Source organism: Sus scrofa, chromosome 8 (assembly GCF_054392235.1).
Source record: "Sus scrofa isolate SSC_HxYL_T2T_F1_AM1 chromosome 8, Sscrofa_HxYL_maternal_Yorkshire_Landrace_v2.0, whole genome shotgun sequence".
Lineage (NCBI taxonomy): Eukaryota > Metazoa > Chordata > Mammalia > Artiodactyla > Suidae > Sus > Sus scrofa.
Window position 1 is genome coordinate 81,707,178 of NC_139390.1, and position 24,313 is coordinate 81,731,490.

The 24,313-nt window shown below is 44.3% G+C and overlaps 1 protein-coding gene across 10 annotated transcripts in view; it reads right to left on the reverse strand.

Annotated features, from left to right (window-relative positions):
- LOC110262135 (uncharacterized) overlaps window positions 1-24,313 on the reverse strand; it is a 285,706-nt gene that overhangs the window by 207,731 nt on the left and 53,662 nt on the right. For 3 of the 10 annotated variants that reach the window (XR_014812782.1, XR_014812783.1, XR_014812781.1), the window contains exon 3: window positions 9,912-9,973. The exons of 4 other annotated variants lie outside the window; for them this stretch is intronic. Coding sequence is in view for 1 of the 6 variants with exons in the window: in XM_084972623.1 (XP_084828749.1) it covers window positions 9,912-9,973; window positions 11,902-11,992; window positions 12,109-12,224 (269 nt within the window). In the remaining 5 variants the exon portion in view is untranslated. Of the gene's footprint in view, window positions 1-8,516; window positions 8,684-9,911; window positions 9,977-11,901; window positions 11,993-12,108; window positions 12,225-24,313 lie in introns of all 10 variants that reach the window. 3 more of the 10 variants (XM_084972623.1, XR_002346725.2, XR_014812784.1) reach the window with 3 other exon arrangements.

Here is a 24,313-nt window from a genome sequence, read left to right on the forward strand (position 1 = left end):
ATCCTTCAACCCAGCCACCTTCCTCAGTGTCTCAGAGAGAGAGGTACAGGCTCAGAGAAGAAGCCAGGCAAAGGCACTCAGTACCCACAGGCCCTTGCCCCAAACCCATGAAGGCGGATCCCCACCCACAATGAAAGCTTGTCTTCATGCTATCGCTCTGATGACAAGCAAAGGTAAGTTGAAGGGAGTGTGTCAAAGAAACAAGGGGGAGCAAGAGGTTCCTTAGAGTCTAGAGCTGGTCTGACATCCCACCACAAACCCTTTAGAGCAGTCCAGCTTCCTAGGAAGGAAAAGTCCAAAATGAGCCCACTGCCAGTCCAGAGTTTGGACCCATTCTCTAATTACACCAAAGAGCCACAGCCTTGGACCGTGAGCCAAGAAACACACTTGACTTTCATCGATTTTGATCAGAACTCCTTCCCTCAGTTGGGCACAGGAGAAGGAAAAGCATAGCACACCCACCAAAGTCAAACCTCCATTTAACATTTAACTGTGTGCAGTGTAGACACATCCCAACTGAGACCAAGACTAAGTAGAAGCCTACATGGCAGACATCCAGCCTCATCTCTCCCCCGATCTGGGTCAATGGAAACGAGCCCATCCCTCTTCCACCTTCAAGTAGCCATTTGCCTGGGCTCAAGCAGAGATGATGAAGAGCGTGGACCATCGTGCCAAAACTATGATAAAATGCTATACCTGGCCTGGGACTGTTAAACTTTGCTCACGTTCCCTGAGCCCCAGCATATCCATTTGGAAGTAGGAAAGAAATATAGTCTAAGCCACTGAGGACAAAAACAGGCCCCAAAAGGTTCTTATTCCTTCTCTTGGATTGCATTTCCTTACTTACTTTCAAGCATCTTTCATCAGCTTTAGTGCATCTCGGCCTCTCTCCCAATGGGGTTCAAGCTATCTTGATACCATGATGAATAAGCACTGATGGGTAACCCCCACAGGGTCAAAGCGTGCCACCTAGTCCAGAAGGGCACCTGGTCAGATGCTATCCCCTCCTCTCCTACAAGCTCACTCTTAATTTCTGAAAGCCTTCTCCATTTATGCTCCAGATCCATTTGGTGGAATTTTTCTGAGTAACACCTGGACGGCACCTTATTAGGTCAAGTGGCTCTCTGCTTGTCAGGAAGGAAAGCCAACATGCAAATAGTCTCTTGTTGCCAGTTTTCTGTATGCAAAGTGATTTCTCCCTTGAAAATCACAACAGTCTGGAGTAAAAGCCCACGTGGACTAGGCTCTGAGTGTACAGGGATCAGACTGGGTCTCTGGCCTGCCAACAGTGGCCATCTCGGAGAAAGGCCAACTTCCTTGAAATGCGTTGTTTCACGTGGACCCGAATTTGCCTCTTGCAGACTCATAAGAGCAAGACAATTGTAACCATGTAGGTTTCACATCAATGGTAGATCATCCCTGAGTGGCTCGTGAGATCTTACCACATAAAGTAATCTAGACAAGTCTTGGAAGAGATGAATCCAATCTCTTGACATGAGGAAATGTCTCTTTCCCTCTTTAATGCCTTGGTTGTTGTCATCCCAGCTGTTACCTCTCAGAAGCGTGATGGTTTGACAAGTTGTTTTAGTCCAGGGGCTCCAGGTCCATGAAAATCAGCAATGTGCCATCCTTCCTGAGAATGAAGATAATAGCTCCACCGGCAGCCTATTTTAACCCTCTTCCACTTGGAGAAACATTTCTGCCTGGCTGCCTTCTTCTAAGCGGTAGAGCTGAGAACCGGACCCTGGTGTCCTGGCTCTTGCGGTTTCTCCACAGTTCCTCTTGGTTTTAGGATTCCATATACACTTTCGGTGTGCCTCCTTGGCTCCAGCTATGTTATTAAACTATTATTACCTAACAATACTCCCATTAATCACCATGACAGATGGAAAGCAGCCCTGGTCGTGTTCTCTGAACACAACGTCAAACAGTCCCAGTGCTAATGGAGGTGACGCCAGCCATGAATTAGTTCTAAAAGCTTCTGTTTATCCCCTCACCCCCTGTCCGATTACTCTTCACTGCGAGGCCTTTTTGCTTGTCACAAGACTCCATGCTTCTACAGGGAGCAACTCCTTATGGAATTCTGGGAAATGGTTTTCTGTTGACAGACACCATATAATGATGATAAACGATGGACAAGTCAGCAGTCTTAAAACTGTTATTCCCCTAGCAGCACGCTTCCAAATACATGGAGTATTTCTACGGGCTTAAGCAACCGAAAGCCCAAACCTGGAAAAAATTCACCATTCAACCTCCTTTCGCAGACTGAAGAAAAAGAAGTGATACTGAACAGAAAATGTAAATCACTTGTGAGGTAATGTGCCCCAAATGATGCCTTGAAAGTGTTGAGGGTACATAAACAGTTTCTTTACAAAGGAGCTTTGTTCTGACTTAACTATAAATGGGGGTTCAGGTTCTCCTTGCTTTCCTTGAATAAATTACACCTTGAAGTAAGAGTTGCATACAACAGCAGACCTGTCTCTCTGAAAAGAGGCATAATTTTTAAAGCTCAGTCATGCATTTGGGCTCTTTTATTATTTTTTTATTGATTTTATTTGTGTCTTCTTAGGGTCATACCTGCAGTGTATGGAAATTCCCAAGGGACGGGTCAAATCAGAGCTGAAGCTGCCGGCCAACACCATAGCCACAGCAACACAGGATCCAAGCTATATCTGTGACCTACACCACAGCTCACAGCAACGCCAGACCCTTAACCACCGAGCAAGGCCAGGGATCGAACCCACACCCCCAAGGATACTAGGCAGGTTCATTACTGCTGAGCCACAATGGCCCTCCCTTTGAGCTCTTTTAATTGAAAGCCATTTGATGTCCTTTCAAAATCTCAAGAAACTGTTACATATAGAACTCCACACAACTGACTAATAGGTTATTAATGGAAGGAAAACATATAGTAAAGAAGCCAGACCTGAAAAGCATAGGGCAGCTATTAGGACTTTCTCGGCTGCTCCCATTGACAGATGCTAAAGTTGAATTTCAAAAAATGGGTTTGCTTGAGTTTGCTGGATGATGTTGTTCTACTCCAATGATCCCATTAAAGGATAAAAAAGAGAAAGTTTCATAAAGAAAAACATTGCACATGTTGCTAGTGCTCTTGGGCTATGGGTATGTTGCTATTGATTCGATCATTAAGTACCAAAGGCGGAACAGAGCTATGCTATCCGAATGGTAACCACCGCGATGATTTAAAAACTTAAATGAATTAAGCAAAACTTAAAATTCACTTTCTCAGTTTTGGAACCCACATTTCCAGTGTGTAATAGGCACATGTGACGCCGTGGCTGCCATATTGGAGAAGGCCAACCAGAGGACGTTTTCATCGTTGCAGAAAGTTCTACTGGGCAGCAGTGGCATAGAAGAGTCACTCATTCATCCACTGAGTTGATATTTGCTGAACACAGCAGTAAGCGAAACAAAATGTGTGCCCTCAAGGAAAGAACATTCTACGAGGGGGAGAGAGACAATGCAGTCAAGTAAATAAGTAGCGGTTCATTGCTGTGAAGAAAGTCAAATCCATCAATAAGGTAGACAATGACTGGACTGGAGGCAAGGCGGGGATGGGGTTGGGGGCTAGTGTGAGCGCAATGGCCATTGAAGGCCCTCTCTAGGGAGGTGACATCTAAGCAGAGCCTCAAGTGGCAAGAAAGAGGTAGCCATGGAAATCTGGGGCTAGCGCAGTCCAATCAGAGGCAAGAGGAAATGCTCAAGCCCCAGTTAGAAACTATGCGGAGCACCTGTAGGGTCGTAAGAAGGTAGCTGGGGGGCACATGGGACAGGTGGGAGTGGTGGGTGATGATGTCACATGCGCACCACAGGCCAGGTCCAGTAGCACCTTGTCGGTCACCAGGGAGAGTCCATATTTTATTCTTCGAGGGATGAAACACTCCCTTAAAGCTCTCACTTTGGAAAAAAAAATCATAAACCTTGAGAAATAACTCATTCTGTTGTTCTTACTCCAAAAGCAACTGCCATCAAGAGCACGATCCAGATACGCAGGCAGCTGCTGCTAAGAATAACCAAACATGACTGTCTTCGGTCTGAAAATCAGGCAGAGTTTTATGACCATCTCATGACTTCCTCCAACACTTCTTAGGAACTATTAAGTATTGTTCATAAAAGGATGAGTAACTAAAAAATACATATATACATGCATATACATTTATACATACTCAGTCAATGACCACAGGATGCAGCAAAAATTGTCCTTCTTCGCAAATAACCTAGGGCTAATAATTAAATGAAAATGCTCTAGCCACCCCACCCCATGATGAACAGACAGGAATAAAATAATCCATCTTCCAGCACCAAATATTTCACCACAATCATTTGAGTTGCAAGCTCTGAAATCCCAGTGACTGAACAAGAAAATGAAATCTCTTCTCTGCCCAAGTTTAATATTTTCTGTGGAGGATGTGGTTTTATTCGTGGTCAATCCCAAGTCTTGCTGGAACACACCCTCCCAATCTGTCAACAGGTTGCCCAGAGCTGCCCTGTCCTTCCTGGGCTGCTGCTCCTTGTGGTATTTTGCAATAACTCAGACATAACTCGCCTCACCACTCTCTCTGCTCTAAAGAGGAAACTGCATTTTTCTTCTGTTTTGGAAAAAGCCTAAAGGTTTCAAAATGACAGTCACCAGATCAAAGAGGCATATACAAGCCCGGGAAAGCCACTGCAAACTGAGTCATTGGGTCATGAATGAAGGCTTTGCAAGTGCTCCCTTCTATGGATGCAACAGAACACACCTTAGACCCATGTCCATTGGCTCAAGTCTCGCGTGTGTGTGTGCAAACATGTGTGCAGAGAGATTGTATTCAACCAGATACATAGCCTTTACAAGAAATAATTCTTAAGATTCTTTTTTTAATGCAAACATTTATTCTCTTTTTTTTTTTTTTTTTTTTTTTTTTGTCCTTTTAGGGCCGTACTTGTGGCATATGGAAGTTCCCAGACTAGGGGTCCAATCGAAGCTACAGCTGCCGGTCTACACCACAGCCATAGCATCACGGGATCTGAGCTGTGTCTGTGACCTACACCACAGCTCACGGCAACACCAGATCCTTAACCCACCGAGCAGGGCCAGGGATCAAACCCATGTCCTCATGGATCCTAATTGCGTTCTTAACCCAATGAGTCACAAGGGGAACTCCAAAGTGTCTATTTATTTATTTTTTAGGGCCACACCCTTGGCATATGGAAGTTTCCAGGCTAAGGGTCCAATAGCAACTGTAGCTGCCGGCCTACGCCAGAACCACAGCAATCTGAGCTCCATCTGCAACCTACACCACAGCTCATGGCAATGCCAGATCCTTAACCCACTGAGTGAGGCCAGGGATCGAACCCACGTCCTCATGGATGTTATTCAGGTTTGCTAACCGCTGAGCCACAGGGGGAATGCCTGAATATTTTTAAATAAACATTTATTGAGCACCTAACATCATCAGTTCCTACATTAGATACTGTCATCAGAGAGACAAAGATTTATGAAGCATTTTAAGGAGCAGAAATCTACTAGGAGAAGTAAACAAGGAAAGAATGCCTATAGTGCAAGACAGAAAAAGCACAAGCAGAGAATAACAGAAATCAGTGGGAATTCCCATTGTGGCTCAGTGGTAATGAACCCAACTAGGATCCATGAGGATGCGGGTTCCATCCCTCGCCCCACTCAGTAGGTTACGGATCCAGTGTTGCTGTGAGCTGTGGTGTAGGTCGCAGACTCGGCTCAGATCCCTTGTGGCTGCGGCTGTGGTGTAGGCTGGCAGCTGCACCTCTGATTCATCCCTTAGCCTCGGAATATCCATACGTTGCAGGATGATAAAAAAGCAACAAAAAAAAGTATTAAAAAAAAAAAGAAATCAATGGCTTATTCCTATTGGGTTAATTTGGGCATTTCTTGAGTGGCAGTTAGCCAGAACTTGACTGATGAAGAGTATTTTAACTGGAGAAGAAAGTGAAGGAAGTTCCAGCCTGAAGAAATAGCACTAGCACTTTGCTAGTAAGTGCCAGGAAATGGCCACAAGTCCAGGAAAGGTGGTAAATAGGGAAATAAGAGGATCCATGTAGAGTAGGAGATTTAGGGACAGAAGATGGAGACTGAGACGCTGTGCTCACTGAAAGCTTTGGAGGCAGATTATCCCACACTGGACGGGAGGAGGGCATGAAGAGGCCTCCAAGGGAACAGCGTTGGACGGCTGACAGTACTCACGGGGTGAGAGCTGACCAGGGCTAAACTAGGTCAGGATCAATGAATGGGGTGGAAAGAAAAAGAAGCAATAGGACCAAATGATTGATAGGCTGTGACAGATAAAGGGTGACTAGGTCAGCTGGCTGCCTGTAAGAAATATATTGGGGAATGAGGGCAAATTCTGGACATCCATACAAAAAGGCCCAAGAAGGGGTTGCAATGTTGGAATTCATCTTCATGGAGATGGCATTTGGGGTCCAGTGGGTGAAATCAGGACAGAAGCAGGCTTGACTTGTTCACTGTTGTTGGATTAGAAGTCACTCGCATACTTTCCAGTGCCTATTGAGTATCCATTAAATATTTGTTTAATAAATATAATCTAAAGGGAAGAATTAAGCAGATAATGGATACTGAGGAAGGCCTATATTTACAGAGGAGACACCAATGAAGAGGAGAGGAAAATCAGTAAAGAAGACAAGGAGACTACAACATCTCAGAAACCAAGGAAAGAGCAAATTTTAAGAAGCAAATGTAGCAGAGGAGGGATGGACTGGGGGTTTGCGATGGGCACCTGCACACTGCGGTATATGGAGTGACTGGTCAGTGGGGACCTGCTGTCCAGCACAGGGAACTCTACTCAATAGTCTGTGGCAATCTACAGGGGAAAAAGATCTGAAAAAGAATGGATGTGTGTCCACGTATATCTGGATCACTTTGTTGTACCACAGAAATTATCAGAACCATTGTAAATCAACTCTACTTCAATGAAACTTTTAAAATGAAAAAAGTAAAAAAAGTAAAAAGAAGCAAACATATATAATCATTTAGTCAAGTGTTGATTCCTATTTCTTCCCAGCAGATAGTATTCTGTGTGTTGGTGACATGGTATAAATGAGTCATGCTCTTATGGAGCACAGTTTCTAGAGAATATATAGCAATGCCTAAGGCCCGTTTCTTGGTAGGATGTGGATCTGCAAATGATGGGCTTGGCAATTAGCAAATCTTCAGTTGTCAATCTTCAGTGACCTTTGACGAGCAGTTTAGAGGAGCTGTGGGAATAAAAGCCACCTTCACGCTTTACATGCCTGTTTTTTTCCCACAAGCTCTCGAGGGCAAGAACCAATCTTACCTGCTGCTGCAGTCAACACAAGGTCTGGCAAACCCTGGTTGGATGCAGTGTCTATGAATTCACGACGAGGCATTAGGAAACACGTGTTTGGTGATAAAGACAAAGCACAGAACAAACTCTTAGTGAATTCATTCATTTACCATCTGTCTCTCCAGTGAGGTAGAAAGATGGACCATTATCTCACATACTGGTCAAGGTTTAGCTTGAAAAAATGTATAAAATCCAATTGTACAAGTCAGGGTTTAATAGAGAAGCAATACCTATCGAATTCTTTCAACAGATATTTTCAAGTATGTGCTTTGCCACGCAAAGTTCTGGCTCTACCGTAAAAGGTGAATTTGATAGACCCTGCCATAAGGACTATGCATCAAAGTAGGAGAAACGACCTTATTAACAATGATCATACAAAATTAAACAAACACAGGGAAATAATAAATCAGTAAATCAAAAGGGGGGAAAAATCAATCTAATTAGGAAGATCAAGAAAGCACCAGAACAGGAGTTCCATTGTGGCTCAGCAGTTAACGAATCCAACTAGTGTCCGTGAGGATGAGGGTTCGATCCCTGGCCTTGCTCAATAGGTTAGGGATCTGGCATTGCCATGAGCTGTGGTGTAGGTCACAGATGCAGTTCAGATCCCACGTTGCTGTGGCTCTGGTGTAGGGTGGCAGCTGCAGCTCCGATTCGATCCTTAGCCTGGGAACCTCCATATGCCACAAGGGCAGCCAAAGAAAGAAAGAAAGAAAGAAAGAACCAGAACAAATACTGGTATTTGAACTAGAAGTTCCCTGGTCAGGGATCGAACACTTGCCACAGCAGTGACAACACCGGATCCTTAATCCACTGAGCCACAAGCAAAGTACTGATCTAGGCCTCAATATCAATAGGTAAAGAGACAAGGAAGGAACCTAGATCAGACCTAGAAAACCAAGGTGAGGAAAAGCAGAGGCAAAGGCTGAAAGGCGTAAATCCTCACCCCATTCTGGGCTCTAGAAGACATAAGTTTCATTTCTAATTGCTTTTGTTTTTTTCCCCCTGTACTGGCTCTGTGTTACAACCTAAGAATTATATTGTATATGACACCAAACCCCCTTAGGGGAATAAATGCCATTATATCTTAAAAACACAACACAGAGAAGCAATGCCACTAGGAGTGATATGCAAAAAGAATTGATTTGAGGGACAGACCTCGTGCAGCTATGGTGTGGGCTCAGTGGCTGCCCCGTGTCCACCACTAGATCAGCCTCCCTGTGCGATGAGAGCAGGTGCCTCCAGCCCCCACCAGGCTCAGTGTGCTTCATTTTTGCCTTTCAAATCTCCGGCTCGTTTCTTCTGGAGTCAACTGTAGCCACATCCTATAACCCCAAACCACGGAGGAAATGAATTCTGGGGAACTCGGCTCTAGCCCACCTGATACATGACAAAGCCACCACAGCCCTCCCTTTGTCTGCAAACCTTTCTCAACTCTCCTTAACCTGCAAATAAAAATAATTTCAAAGGCATGCCTCTGCCTAACATTATGTGACTCTTGTCCAGTCTCAAACACAATCCTGTCTTCAAAAAAAGACACCAAGTCCCTTTATCCGTCTTCCAGTGATGCTCATTCTTCTGGATGAGTCACATTTCCCCTTTGATATCATAGAAGTTAACTATTGAGATATAAGGTTACATGGTAGGTACATGGTAGGAAAATGGAAAGGGGCAAAGAATTTGTACATATGTGTGTGTGTGTCAAAATAAGGAAAAATACTCATAATCCTTTTTAGTGATACTTATAACTTCCTTGTTCTTCTACTCATTGCCCATTCCCTTTGCCTTCAGAAGGCACCTTGGCCTGGTGCCACAGTTCTTTGGTTAGGTGACCCAAAACTTTGTTCCTGGTGGGTCTGGTTTATTGTGCCTGAACTGGGTGGTCAGAGTCATCTGCTGACTTTTATCATAGGACATAAGAGTACAAAGAGGCTCAAAGGGGGTCCCCTGAATTCCAGAAATTCTTCCTCATTCCCATAGTATAGTAGCAACACTCAGTGGTCAGTATAGCAATCCCCCTGACAATACAGTAATCCCCCCACCTGTATACTAATCCCCCACCAGTATAGAAATCCCCCCCCGGTAGAGTAATCCCCCACCAGTATAGCAATCCTCCCCCAGTATAGTAATCCCCCCACCAGTACAATAATCCCCCACTGGTATAGAAATGCCCCACAGGTATAGTAATTCCCCACCAGTATAGTAGTACCCCCACCAGTATAGTAATCCCCCCACCAGTATAGTAATCCCCCCACCAGTACCGTAATCCCCCCACCAGTACAATAATCCCCCCCCAGTATAGTAATCCCCCCCCCACTATAGTAATCCCCCACCAGTACAGTAATTCCCCACCAGTACAGTAATCTTTACAGTAATGTTTATTGGTTCACTGGCATGAGGAGCCTCAGGGGTCGGATGACAGCTTCACCTTCCAATTTAATGGAACCATTGCTGTGTCCCCTGGTGGAAACTTTCCCCTTCAGGAGCTAAGTTTCCCGCATTAGCAGAACCCAAAGTCAAAATGGAAGGCAAAAATGTTGCTAGTAAACTTACAGAGACAGTAGTGAAGGGAGCCGCTCCCATTTCCACTCCTTGATTTCCTGGATACTTGAATCCTGCTTAGGGGAGAGAAAACACTATGTACTAGCTGTTGAATTAGAGCGAATGCATCATGTTGAGGACATTTCTGAGGCCACGCAAGATGATGCCACCCGGCTGGCACAAGTGAAACTTCAAAAGGCCACCATTCTATCCGGCCAGTGGCTTCAGTATCTTGGGGACCTTGGGAAGACCAGTGATCTGCATGAGAGGAGAGCATCGCCACGCTCCATTTGCTGGGACGTGAGTGCTTTGGTCAGAGGTAATGCTGTGTGGAATGTCACGCGGTGAATAAGGTACCATTAAAGTGCAAAGATGGTGGTCGGGGCACAAGCAGGAAAGGCAAATTTGTAGCCGGAGCACGTGGATGTTTTCATAAGAAGCGCTGCCCCTTCGCTACTAGAAGTGGCCCAGTGTACTCAATCTGCCAGCAGTGGCAGGTGAGCCCCTGGGGAGTGATGCCACATGAAGGCTGAGTGTTCGTCCCGCTGCTGGCAGGCCGGGAAATCAGCTGTGCTCTAGTCTCATTCCCTTGCTGCAAGGGATCCAGGCTGCTGAGACCGTGCATAGCCTCCAGCCCTGGGGCTTTAGCCACCTTATTGTGAGATCACTGAACAGGGACCAAGGTGCCTGGGGAAAGAAACTCTACAGAACCGATCATCTTTTCGGCTTGATTGTTTAAGAGCAACCTTACTGAGGTACACATGCCTACTGAGATAGATCTTTGGTCGGCATTCATATAGGACACAAAAATATTTATGCTCTGCCTACTTGGAAAGGTCTATTCCCACATCTCCCCCTCAGATTTCCTTTCAAGTACTTGAGAAAAGACACACTCTATTTCTAGAGTACCCAAGAGAGGAAGTGCTCTCCCTAGAGTACTTGAGAGAGGAGGTGCTCTACTCCTAGAGTACTCAAGAGAGGAAATGCTCTACTTTTAGAGTATTTGAGAGAGGAAGTGCTCTACCTCTAAAGTACTTGAGAGAGGAAGTACTCTATCTCTAGAGTACTAAAGAAAGGAAGTACTGTACTTCTAGAGTACTTGAGAGGAAGTAACTTGACCTCTAGAGTACTCGAGGGAGGAAGCGCTCCCCTCTTAGAGTACCAGGGAGAGGAAGCACACCTCTCCTAGAGCACTAGCGAGAGGAAGCAATCCACTTTAGGAGTACTCTGGAAAAGAAATGCTCTACTCCTAGAGTACTCAAGAGAGGAAGTGCTTTACTTCTAGAGTATTTGAGAGAGGACGTGCTCTAACTCTAGAGTACTTAGAAAGGAAGTACTGTACTTCTAGACTACTTGAGAGCAAGTCCTCGACCTCTAAAATACTTGAGGGAGGAAGCACCCCCCTCCTAGAGCACTAGAGAGAGGAAGTACCCCCCTCCAGAGTACTAGAGAGAGGAAGCAATCCCCCTCTGGAGTACTCTGGAGAAGAAGCGCTCTACTCCTAGAGTACTCAAGAAAGGAAGTGTTTTACTTCTAGAGTACTTGAGAGAGGAAGCACTCCACTTCTAGAGAACTCGAGAGAGGAAGCGCTACACTTGTAGAGTACTTGAGAAATACTCCAGCCAGACCACTAGGCCTGTGAATCAGGACACCTCTTCCTCTGGGTCAAATGTGCAACCACGTAAAGCAGTGAGCGTTCAGCCCATTAGGAGTTCACTTGGCCCCCAGGAGTAGGACTAGAATTCAGCATTTTTATGACAAGTTGTGACACGACTTGCCCCAAAATGAGGAGTTTGAAAGGAAAGATTCAAGTCTAAGTGTCCAGAAATGACTCCCAAAGGCACAACACAAAACCAGGCCACCAAGAAAGCATGCCTACCATCACTAAGAAGCCATAGGACCAAAGCCCCAGATGAAACCAGAAACCAGGGCTGTAGCTACTGGGCACAGAAGCAGGCCACCTGCCCAACCCACTCCAGCAAAATCCATCTCCTGGCCTCACCTCTGCTGAGCCCAGAGGCTGGACCCTGAACCTGGAGGCGTCTGTTCCAGCTGCCACAGGAGGAGCAAACACCTCCAGGACTGTGGCCCCCCTGGAAAGAAGCAGATGTCAGTCTCGCCTCGGTTCATTTTATTTCCATTTTCCACATCTCATGCAAGTACATCTAACAGACTTAAAATCGTATCCAAAACACTGGCTTCCAGGTACCCGGGCAACTGTGGTTTTCGCCTCTCAAACTCTGCAGAACCAGAAGCAGCACAGGCAGAGGCTGGCGTAGGTGTCATCCGCCACTCAGAGAGGTGCTTTCCACGTGAGGTTTGCTCCTTGCAGGAGGGAAAGGAAAAGGACACACAAAGGTGAGGCTGGCTGACCGACAAAAAGGGAAAGAAAGTGGTCCGCATGCAGGTGAAAGGTTCACCCTTATAAAGGAGGAAGGGTATTCGTGTCTCACTCCCTGTTGGACGCCTTCCGCATCCTCATTGGAGTAGGAGGCAGAGTCATCTATCGTCGGAAGGGGAAGGTTGTAAGCGCCGAATGGAGTGGGAAGGCTTGGAAATGTGGGAAAGGAGCTGAGGGTTGATCCGATGGGCGAGGGAACATATGTGCCTTTCTGTGTGTGGAGTCAAGTATATTAAAAAAGCCCAAGGGTTGGAATTTGTGCCAGTTCCCATTCGGACTGATAAGGCCTAATGGATGCCGACCCCAAAGAGGGCTGTCTTCCAGCCTTGCTGCAGTCCTGGAATCCTCTCAACATCTTTCTTCTCTCCCAGGTATAGGAACGACTTAACAGGAAACAAGAAGCCTTCCATTTAAGGACTAAAGCTTGAAGTGTTGAACTGCAGTCATCAAGGGATTCAATTTGGAAGGTACTTGGGGCCCACAGTATTTACTTGGGGCCAACCACACTTAACGTCAGAGAGTATAAATAATTCCCATAAAATCTCACTTGAGACAGCAATTTTGCAGCCTGATTTCTTTTTAATTTGGTGACCCACCAGATATCTCTTAGATGCATACTGTTTGAGGCTATGGAAGGAATACATATAAACAGGTCTAAGACAAGATCTTGCTTTTGACAAAGCTGACTCACCCTGTAGATAAAAATAAAATAAAATCTCTAACCAATATTACAACAAATATAGATTCAAGATGGATAAAGACCTCAGAGAAAGTTCTCAAAACATGATAGAAGAAAATATAAAATATCTTTATAACCTAAAAGTGAAGAAGTATTAAAGAAAATTCAAAAAGCACACACTAAAATAAGGAGAAGAAATTAATAATCTGCTTATATCGAAATGTTTGAAGTATGCCATTGATAAAGTTCATAAACAGGTGGTAAATTAGAGGAAAAACATGTGTATCTAAAGCCAATTAGGAACCAATGGTTGAATATATTAGGAGGCCCTAAAAATCAACAGTAGCAAACCAAGGAAGAACACCAATAGAAAAAATGGACAAAGGATATGAATGAACAATTTATAAAAGAAACCCAACAGACTGCAAGCTTTTGAAGAGGCGTGCAAACTCGTTAGCCGTTAGGGAAATGCAAATTAAAACAATAACGAGCATTCACTTCACACCCATTAGACTGGCAACATTTGGAAAGCTGGCCAACAGGAGACTTTGCAGAAAATGTGATGACAAAGAGAGGCATGCATTCTCAGTGGGAACAGCCCTCCTGGAGAGCCATCTGGCAGTAGTCAGTGAGCAGAGCCATTTAAGTTTGTAAATAAATCAGGGTTTTGTCCATTTGACCAAACATGTAGATGGATACAACGTGACGTGCTGACGTTTTTAAACAAACAAACAAACAAACACACGTGACCTTGATGGTCAGGGAAGCAGGTACTGAGAAAACCACTACCAGAGGCTGAAGAGTTGGTGATGCTTATTTCATTTGGTTCACTGTTGCCTGCAGAGAGCTGGGACATGGACCCCATGTGCCTAATGAACCTGTTTCTCTAAGGGAAGGGCTGGAAAACTGTACCTTAGTAATACTTGGTTATTGATTATTTGGCAAGCAAGGAATTAAAAAGAAAGAGATGGGAGTTCCCGCTGTGGCTCAGCAGAAATGAATCTGACTAGTATCCATGAGGATGCAGATTCGATCCCTGGCTTTGCTCAGTGAGTTAAGGACCCAGCTCATTGCCATGAGCTGTGGTGTAGGTCACAGACCCAGCTAGGATCTCGCATGGCTGTGGCTGTGGTGTAGGCCAGCAGCTACAGCTCCGATTCGACTCCTAGCCTGGGAACTTCCATATGATGCAGGTGCAGCCCTAAAAAAAAAAAAAAGAGAGAAAGCAAGAGATGAACTAAAGAAAACTGTCTGATTTACAAAGAGATATTCCAGAAATTGCCAAGTCAGAAAAGCCTACAGTTTTCTTGATTCCAGATAGTAAGAGATAGAGAAGTCTTTTGAGCAATGAGGGCCCAGAGTGACACAGAGAAAAGATCAGCCTGAGAGTAGGATGCTTTATAAAATCTTCTAGTAGCAAAAGAAAGAAAGAGAAGAGGGAAAGGGAGGAAGGAAGGAAGGGATGGAGGAGGTAGAGAAGGAAGAAAAAGAAAGAAACAACAAGCAAACTCGGGGTGAAATTCAGCGCACTAAGTGCGTGGCCTTCCCATCTATTTTCCAGTGAGGCTGGAAGGAGAGGAGCCCATTCGGTTGAAAGAGGTGGGGTACAAAGGAAAAGCCAAACAATTGAGCACATTCGAAAATTAAGCCTCACAAAGAACTTAGGTCTGGTGACTGGCTCACAGAACTGATTAGAAGTAAAACAAAAAAAGCTTATAAAGTGTTGAAAATATTCGCAGGATCAAAGAAACCGCAAAGAAAAGGCCCTTGAATGTTTGAGGCTAGCAACACCCTTCTTGCACAGGACAAAGAAAGCTATGCAGCCCCCAACAAGAGCACGTTCCCCAGTTCCCATTTCCTGTTCTGTCAAGAGGGGAACAGAAAAGAAAGCTTTCTCTGAAGGGCAGGGCTGAGGGCTTTCCAGCGGCTGCCTGATGTGTGATATTACACAGACGGAGGGCAGAAGCCGACGTGACAAGCCAGCTGACTTGGATTAAGCCAGACAATGAAGAGACTTGCAAACATGAAAACAAGGCCGCTTTTCTCATAAATTTGGTTTTGTTTTGGAAAATATGGTAAAATTTTCATAAATAATGGAGCTTATGTTAACCTTAACGGTTGATTACAGCAATTAAAAATAATAACTATTAAAAATGTATGTTTCCCTTTCAAATTTGGTAATAGGTGCCGTCAACATATAAAAGCTTCTCGAGGCGTTTCATTTTTTCTTTGTTGTCTCTTTAGAGCTGCACCCGTGGCATATGGAGATTCCCAGGCTAGGGGTCAAATCAGAGCTACAGTTGCCTGCCTCCTCCACAGCCACAGCACTGCGGGATCTGAGCTGCATCTGTGACCCACACCATAACTCACGCCAACTCCAGATCCTCAGCCCATCGAACAAAGCCAGGGATTGAACCCACATCCTCGTGGATACTAGTCGGGTTTGTTACCACTGAGCCACAACAGAAACTCCCAGCTTTCAATTATTTTTAAGAGTTTAGAGAAGCTGTAAGACCCAAGGGCTTCGCGGTGGCGGTGGTGTCTGAGTTGGGTCTTTAGGAAGGACGGGATTTAGACAATCGGTGGAAGATGGCATTTCAGGCAGGCTTGGAGGCTTATACGGGCAACGGCAGGATCAGTGTGGCTCAGACCATAGTCAGGTCTGAAGTGTAAGATCCAAAATTTGTAAGGAAAGCGGCCCTGTCTTCATGTTTGCCAGTCTTTTCATTGTCTGGCTTAATCCAAATCAGCTGGCTTGTCGCATCTGCTTCTGCCCTCCGTCTGTGTAATATCACACATCAGGCAGCCACTGAAAAACCCCACCATACACTCAGGTAACCAGGAGACGTAAAAGGGCAAACAACATCCTGGAACTGCAGGGCTTACGTAAATGGTTTTGACCTTGGGAACCCAGACCACACTTTGAGAACTGCTGGTCTGAGGCCAAAAGTTTCACTCTTCTCAACAGGGATGTGATAGACGTTGTGTCTCTGGCCCAGCAAGCCAGCTTCGCAGAACCCAGGCTATTTTTCTGTCTGTAGCAATTGGCACCTTCTAACATATTATATGATTTCAGTATTCGTGTGTGAGTCTATCATCTGCCCAACAACTAAAAGAGAGGTTGTAAAAAGGAGGGATTTTCTGTTTTGTTCACAGTCTCCTACTGGTTTTCACCAATGATGGTGCTGAGATGGGAAGCGAGGGGTCGTTAAAAATATGTATATCAATATCGGAGTTCCCGTCATGGCTCAGTGGTTAACAAATCCGACTAGGAACCATGAGGTTGCAGGTTCGATCCCTGGCCTTGCTCAGTGGGTTAAGGATCCGGTGTTGCCATGAGCTGTGGTATAGGTCACAGACGCGGCTCAGATCCCGCGTTGCTGTGGCTCTGGCATAGGACGGTAGCTATAGCTCCGATTTGACCCCTATCCTGGGAACCTCCATATGCCACAGGTGTGGCCCTAGAAAAGACAAAAAGACAAATATATATATATGTATATCAATATCGATCACAATGATCCAGCTAACATGCTCATGGATTCGATGTCCAGAGTAGCTCTTCTCTATTTCATCCAATTTGAACATCTAAGAGGTGACCAAAGTGTCTTTTTTTATGCAGAGGATTGACAATTATTGGCGGGCACTTGGCCAACCTCCCCAACTCTGTGACAAGGACTCTACTTCCTGGCATGTATTTGGAAGCTACTGTATGCCCCACCATCTGTAATCAGCATATTTGAAATAGAAATGTCACTGCTATGCCTGAGGTCCATTAGGAGTCAAACAGCACCCATTAGCTGACCGAGCATCTCAGCCACCATCAGGGCTTAACATGAAAATGCGTCATGAAAACCAAACACTGACTTGCAACAACACTTTGCCAATTCCCACTCTTGGAAGCCGTGCCTGTTCTAAGCAGAGGAGGTGGCACAGAAAAAAACGAGGTCAGGTGTTCAGAGAGGAGAAGAAGGCCCTTCCATGGAGGGGAGCATCTTGAATCCAGACATGAAGCAGGATGAAAATTCAGAAACTGCTGGTTAAACGGATGCATTTTCGAAGCGACTTTGTTAAAAACATGTGGCGAAAATCCAGTAAGCTAAGCCAGTGGATCTCCATCGCCCTAAATCTAGAAACCACAGACACGTTGGCTGAGAGCTCAGAGCAGGACCTTCTGCTGAAAACGCTGAAACATCTGATGACGTCATCGAGAGGATGGTACCCAGCACCTCTGTGTCTCTTGCTCAGTGGGTTAAGGATCCGGCATTGCCGTGAGCTGTGGTGTAGGTCTCAAACTCGGCTCGGATCTGGCATTGCTGTGGCTCTGGTGTAGGCCGGCGGCTATAGCTCCGATTCAGCAGCTCCCTGCTGACATGTTAAGCCAGAGCTACCCCTGGAAATACAATGCAAGTGCTCTCTGCCATAATTTTAAAGAAATAAAAAAGAAACAGATACCAGGAGTTCCCATTGTGGCTCAGTGGAAATGAGCCCGACTAGTATCCATGAGGATGCAGGTTTGATCCCTGGCCTTGCTCAGTGGATTAAGGATTTGGCGTTGCGGAGGCTGTGGTATAGGTCGGCAGCTGTAGCTCCCATTTGACCCCTAGCCAGGGAACTTCCATATGCTGTGGGTGTGGCCCTAAAAAGCAAAAAGCAAAAGAAAGAAAAGAAATAGATACAAATTCTTAATAATAGATTTTACTTAACCCATTGTATTCAAAATATTAGCTTTTGAACATGTAAGCTACGTAAAAATTATTAATGGATATTTTATATTGTTTTTCATACCTCTTGGCTCTTACTGGCTATGGCCCTCTAGAATTTAGAGAAGAGCCCAAAAGGAATTCACAGCTTTTGAGAAGCAAATATTTGAATGTGGGTGCTAAAGACGTCTCCGAAAAAAAGCATGCTTTGCCAGGGAACTATATCAAAGTTCCTGGGATAGATCATGATGGAAAATAATATTTTTAAAATATGAATGACTGAGTCACTTTGCTGTACAGCAGAAATCAGCATAACGTTGTAAATCAACTAGACGTTAATAAAAAAGTTAAAATCTAGAGACAAAAATTTTTAAGAAGTGTTTTGCCATGTTTCAACAGGCCTCCGTGTCGTTTTATTCAAATGTTGGCCAGTATGATTCAATATTCACATCCAAATAAATTAAATCTAAGTTAAATAAGTGTATAATGTCAGATTCTAGTTATATAAAGTACAAAATAGTCAAAACTAAGCTATGCTCTTGGGACAGGCTAGTGGTTCCCCTTGGGGGAGAGGTATAACTTGCAGAAGGCATGAAGGGCCTACTGGTGTATTGGCACTATTCTCTATCTCCATCCATGTGGTGGTTCTATGGGAGAGCTCAGCTAGTAAAAATTCATTAAGCTGTTCACCTATGGTATATGATCATTGTGTGTATGCAGGTAATCGGTATATGCACGTTGCATGTCTGTGTGTGTGTACAACTTCGATAAAGCCAAGACATGAAAGCAGCATAAATGTCCAGCAACAAAGGAATGGATAAAGAAGATGTGATACGTATACACCATGGAATATTACTCAGCACTAAAAAAGAATGAAGTCATGCCATTTGCAGCAACATGGATGGACCTAAAGATGATCACACTAAGTGAAGTAAGTCAGACAGATAAAGACAAATATGATATGCTATCAATTATATGTGGAATCTAAAAAAATATATATATGGAGTTCCCGTCATGGTGCAGTGGTTAACAAATCCAACTAGGAACCATGAGGTTTCGGGTTTGATCCCTGGCCTTGCTCAGTGGGTTAAGGATCTGGTGTTGCCGTGAGCTGTGATGTAGGTTGCAGACACAGCTCGGATCCTGCATTGCTGTGGCTGTGGTGTAGGCCGGCGGCTACAGCTCTGATTAGACCCCTTGCCTGGGAACCTCCATATGCCGCGAGAGCGGCCCTAGAAAAGGTAAAAAGATAAATAAATAAATAAATAAATAAAAAAATACAAGTTAACTTATTGACAAAACAGAAACAGATTCACAGACTTTGAAAACAAACTTATGGTTACCAAAGGGGACAGGTCGGGGAAGGGATGCACTGGGGGTCTGGCACTGGCATATGCACACTGTGGTATGTGGAATGGATGAGCAATGGGGACCTGCTGTAGAGCACAAGGGACTCTACTCATTTTGTATATATGGGAAAAGAATCTGAAAAAGATGGATATGTGTATAATTCTAACTGAATCACTTTGTTGTACACCTGAAACTAATAAAATGCACAATACAAATCAATGCCACTAATGCAAATCAATGATACTTCAATAAAAACATCTTAATGGGGGAAAAAAGGACTTAGGCTCCTCTCTTTAGTAAAGTGAAATGATTTAAGGATCAAAACTTTGGATACAAATAGGATGACTTTATTGGCATCATCTTCATAATGGGTGACTAATTCAAATACTGTGGCATAAAAGATTTGTGATGTAAAAATTCTCCTGTTTTCATTGGTGAATAAATCACACATTACTTTTCCTTTCCTGAAGTAATCTGGAAATAATTATTTCCTTGCCATAAATAATCTAAACATTGACCATGTGATCTCAAAAAGTTATCTTAAAAAGTGTATATAATTTTTCTTTTTAGGGCCACACCTACAGCATGTGGAAGTTCCCAGGCCAGTGGTCAAATTGGAGCATTAGCTGCCAGACTACACCACAGCCCCAGCAATGCCAGATCCAAGCTGCATCTGTGACCTACACTTCAGCTTGTAGCAATGCTGGATCCTTAACCCACTGAGCGAGGCCAGGGATCGAACCCACACCCTCACAGACACTGTGTTGGGTTCTTAACCCTCTGAGCCACAACAGGATCTCCCAAGAGAAATTTTGAAGTAGGATCTAGCAACTTAAAGTGTGTTTGAATATGTGAATGAAGGCGCATTTTAGGACACGTATTCCTTAGACATTAATCTACTCCAGCTCTTCCTTATCTGTACATGAAATAATGGAGCATGTTCCTTTGGGAGCTCTTGGAAAATCTGTTCTTTATGAGAAACTTGGAATCCAGCATTCACCAAATACAACATTCAAAGAAAAAATGCCTTATTATCAATAAAAATCATTCTTACCTTGATTGCATTTCATATGATGATTAAGAGTTATTCTCAAAGGTCTAGAGTATTGCAAAGAACAAGCCAAAAGAAACCCAGATGGTCATGGGAGATGAAAAAAAATGTGGGATCAGGACTGAACGTTATCTAACTTGGACAACTTCATGTTCAACACCTCCCCCCCGCTCACCTCCACATACCCCCCACCACCACTCCAGCAATGCAGCTGGCACCAAATAAACAGAAGCCCCTAGAAACTGAAGTCAGAACCTATGGTGCAGAGCAGAATCTGGGGCGCCCTGTAGCTTAGTTCCGCGATCCCTATAAGAAACAGTAAGACTTGATCAATTCAAGAGAAGTCTTACTTTAAACCACGCTTGTTAGATAGAGAAGAGATGGTCTCCCACAGCCAGCTCCAGGAGGGAGCCCTTCCCATTCTCCCACGACACTGCATAGACACCTTGAGAACAACTCTGCTGTATTTAAATGGCCAGTTCTGCTGTTTGTTGGTTGGTTGCTTTTTCTGTTTTTTCTTTGTTTGTTTGTTGTTTATGGCCACACCCATGGCACATGGAAGTTCCCAGGACAGGACTGAATCCCAGCCGCAGCTATGACCCACAACACGGCTGGAGCAATGCCAAATATTTTAATCCACTGCCATGGGCCAAGGGATCAAACACACACCTCCACAGCGATGCAAGCCACTGCAGTCAGATTCTTAACCCAGTGCATCACAGCAGGAACTCCTAATGGCCAGTTTAATATCAGTCTTTTCCTACCTAAACTCTGAACCCTCTATAATGCCTGGCGCATAGTAAGTTCTCTTTGAATTTAATTTAACATATATTTACTAAAATAAGAGAAGAGCTCTAATAATTAAACACCAAGACACCTGACTCTTAGGCTAAAACAATATATTCTTAAAGCATGGAATCACAATAAAAGCATATTTATTATGGCTCAAGTCAAAATTTTAGGATAAAGGAAGGGAGAGGGAATGGATGCAGACCTTTAAAATGTACACAAGCCTTTATTTCATTTCATTTTATTTTATTTATTTTATTTTTGCTTTTTAGGGCCACAACCGTAGCACGTAGAAATTCCCGGGTTAGGGATTGAATTGGAGCTGCAGCTGCCGGCCTACACCACAGCCACAGCAACTTGGGATCCAAACCTCATCTGCAACCTACACCACAGCTCAGGGCAACACCAGATCCTTAACCAACTGAGTGAGGCCGGGGATTGAATCTATGTCCTCATGGAAACTAGTTGCATTTGTTTCCACAGAGCCACAACAGGGGCTCCAAGCCTTTATTTTTTTAATTGCCCCAAAAGCCCCACTTTCAGAGTCCTTTGGAATGAGATCTTAGTACTTTGAGAGCTACTTAGATTTCTCTTGTACACGTGCACGTGCCTGGTAAATATACTGGAACAGACCTCAGGCCCATGGCACACGTGTGAGAAATATTTATTGAATGAATGCACAAATAAACTAATTGTTACAAAGCACTTGATGACCGTTTCTATAAGTGTTTGCTCCTCCCTAAAACTCTCACTTGGAGTTCCCTTGTGGCAGAGAGGGTTGAGGATCCGGCATTGTCACTATAGGGGCTTCGGTTGCTGCTCTGGTACAGGTTCAACCCCAGGCTCAGAACTTCAATATACCACGGGCATGGCCAAAATAAACAAGCAAATAAACAAAACGCTAATTAGAAATTTTCAAGCCATCATAATCACCTGGAGTGCTGATTAAAATGCAGACTCCTGAGCTCTACCTCAGGGTTCTCCAGAAAATTTGAACCAATTAAATATATACATGTATAAATATATATTATATATACTGTGTATATATCATTTACACAGAGAGAGAGAAGTACAGAGAATGATATTTACTTTAGGGAGTTGACTAACATGATTATGGTGGCTTGAAAGTCCAGAATCCATATGGCAAGCCCAGAAGACTGGAAAGTCAGGTGAGTTGAATCCACAGAGCAAACCAGTGGGCTGGGGGCTCAGGCAGAGTTTCTCTGTTGCAGTCTTGAGACCAAATTCTTTCTCTTTCAGAAACCTCAGTCTTTGGTCTTAAGACCTTCAACTGATTGGACGAGGCCCACCCACATTATGGAGGGTTATCTGCTTTACTGAAAGCCTACTGATTTAAATGCGAATCATGACAGAGAAAGACAAGTCCTGTATGATATAATTTATATGCGGAACTAAAAATGCAATGAACTAGTGAATATAACTATTAAGAAGCCGACTCAGATACAGAGAACACACTAGTGGTTACACGTGTGGGGAGTGGGGGGAGGGGCCACACAGACGTGGGGGAGTGGGAAGCACCAACTATTGGGTGTTCAACATGGAGAAAACAGCCAATATTTTGTAGTAACTGTAAATGGAAAGTAACCTCTAAAAATTGAATTTAAAAACATAAAATAATTTTTAAATGTGAATTGCATCTTAAAAATACCTTCACAGGGGAGTTCCCCTTGTGGCTCAGCAGGTTAAGAACCCGACTAGTATTCATGAGGATGTGGGTTCGATCCCAGGCCCTGCTCAGTGGGTTAAGGATCTGGCATTGCCATGAGCTGTGATGTAGGTCGCAGACTCGGCTTGGATCTGGCGTTGCTGTGGCTGTGGTGTAGGCCAGCAGCTATAGCTCTGATTTGAGCCCTAGCCTGGGAACTTCCATATGCTGCGGATGTGGCCTTAAAAAGCAATAATAATAATAATAATAATAATAATAACTTCACAGCCAATATCTAGACTGGTGTTTGACCAAATAACTCTGCACCATAACCTTGCCAAGCTGACTCATAAATGAATCATCACACCCATCATGGAAACTCACCTAGAAAGTTGATCTAAAATGCAAGTTTATGTGGGGATGGGACTCAGGGATATGCATGTTTAATAAGCATCCTAGGTGGTTCTGATTCAAATGCTCTGTGGAACTACAGCCAGAGAAAGACAGCAGTTTATATGCTTCCTGAATAGCTTCTGAATCACAGGCATTCAAATTCCACATTCTGGAATTTGAAGGCAATAGCATGGGGTGCTAATATCACTAACATTACCAATGTCACAGTAAGACAGACGTGGCTGGTATCAGCGTTCAGAGAGGAAAGCAAAAACCCAGGAGTTCCTTCTGTGGTGCAGTAGGTTAAGGATCCGGGGCTGTCTCTCAGGCGGCTTGGGTTGCTGCTGAGGTGCAGGTTCGATGTGATCCAAGATGATCTAAGGCACCATTCAGCCTGTTTAACACCCACCCTTTCTCTTTGATCTCTGCTCCTTGCTCCCTGGTTATGACTGAATCTGCTGCAATCCAGCCCCTCCCCCCACCATCTACGGTACTCTAGCTGGCCGATGTCACTCATGGCCCCCAGTTGCCAAATCCAGGGGCCCTGTTGCAGTCTGTATCCTGCTCCCACTCCCACTCTGTGTCCTTTCTTAACCTTCTTCATCCTCAAATGTCAGTTCTCACCTCCTCCTCTGATGCTCCCTAGAGCTCTCAGTGGGGATAAACGCTGTCCCCCCCCGCCCCCGCCCCGAGCCCAGCCTCTCCTAACACCCTGTTTTTGTCTCTGACATCCCTTTCCAGATATCGTATCACAGCTCCTGCTTATGAATCTGTCTTCCCCAGGGAGAGTTACAGACGATACTAATTCACCTTTGTATGTGCAGTGACTGGCACGCAGTAAGTACTTGACAAATACCTATGAATAAAGAAAGGAATAGATGAGCAAATTGAAATGAATAGATGAGCAACTGAGGGAACAAAGAATTAAAATAGGTTTTAAGTTTGTTAGGAGTAGGAAAGTCTGCAGTTCTTCCGGAAGAATCATTTTGTCCCAAACCATTAGCTTTATCCAGGAGGCTACCCTACATAAAGCAAACTAAATCAAGTGTAGAAAAAAAGTATATGCTTTTCTCCTTTCCTTGCTGGACATTTTTAAAGAGTTTGGATTAGTCGTGTCCTTCCAAATCTATTTGGGGTCTTAAGACGGCACCATCCCAAAGTGTTGTGCAGCTCCAGATGCACAATGATGGAAGTTGTAGGAAAGACTCTACACTAAGAGAGGAAAACCACGCTCATCATGAGCATCTGAGCCATAGAAATACTATAAGGGAATAATGGGGTGCAATGAAATGAATGTGCCTCAAAGCCCCTTAGCCAGTCATTCGCTGGCAGCATCGCACAGAAGCAGCTCAACGCGGTAGCTAAAAACAAGGCTGGGAAGTTAA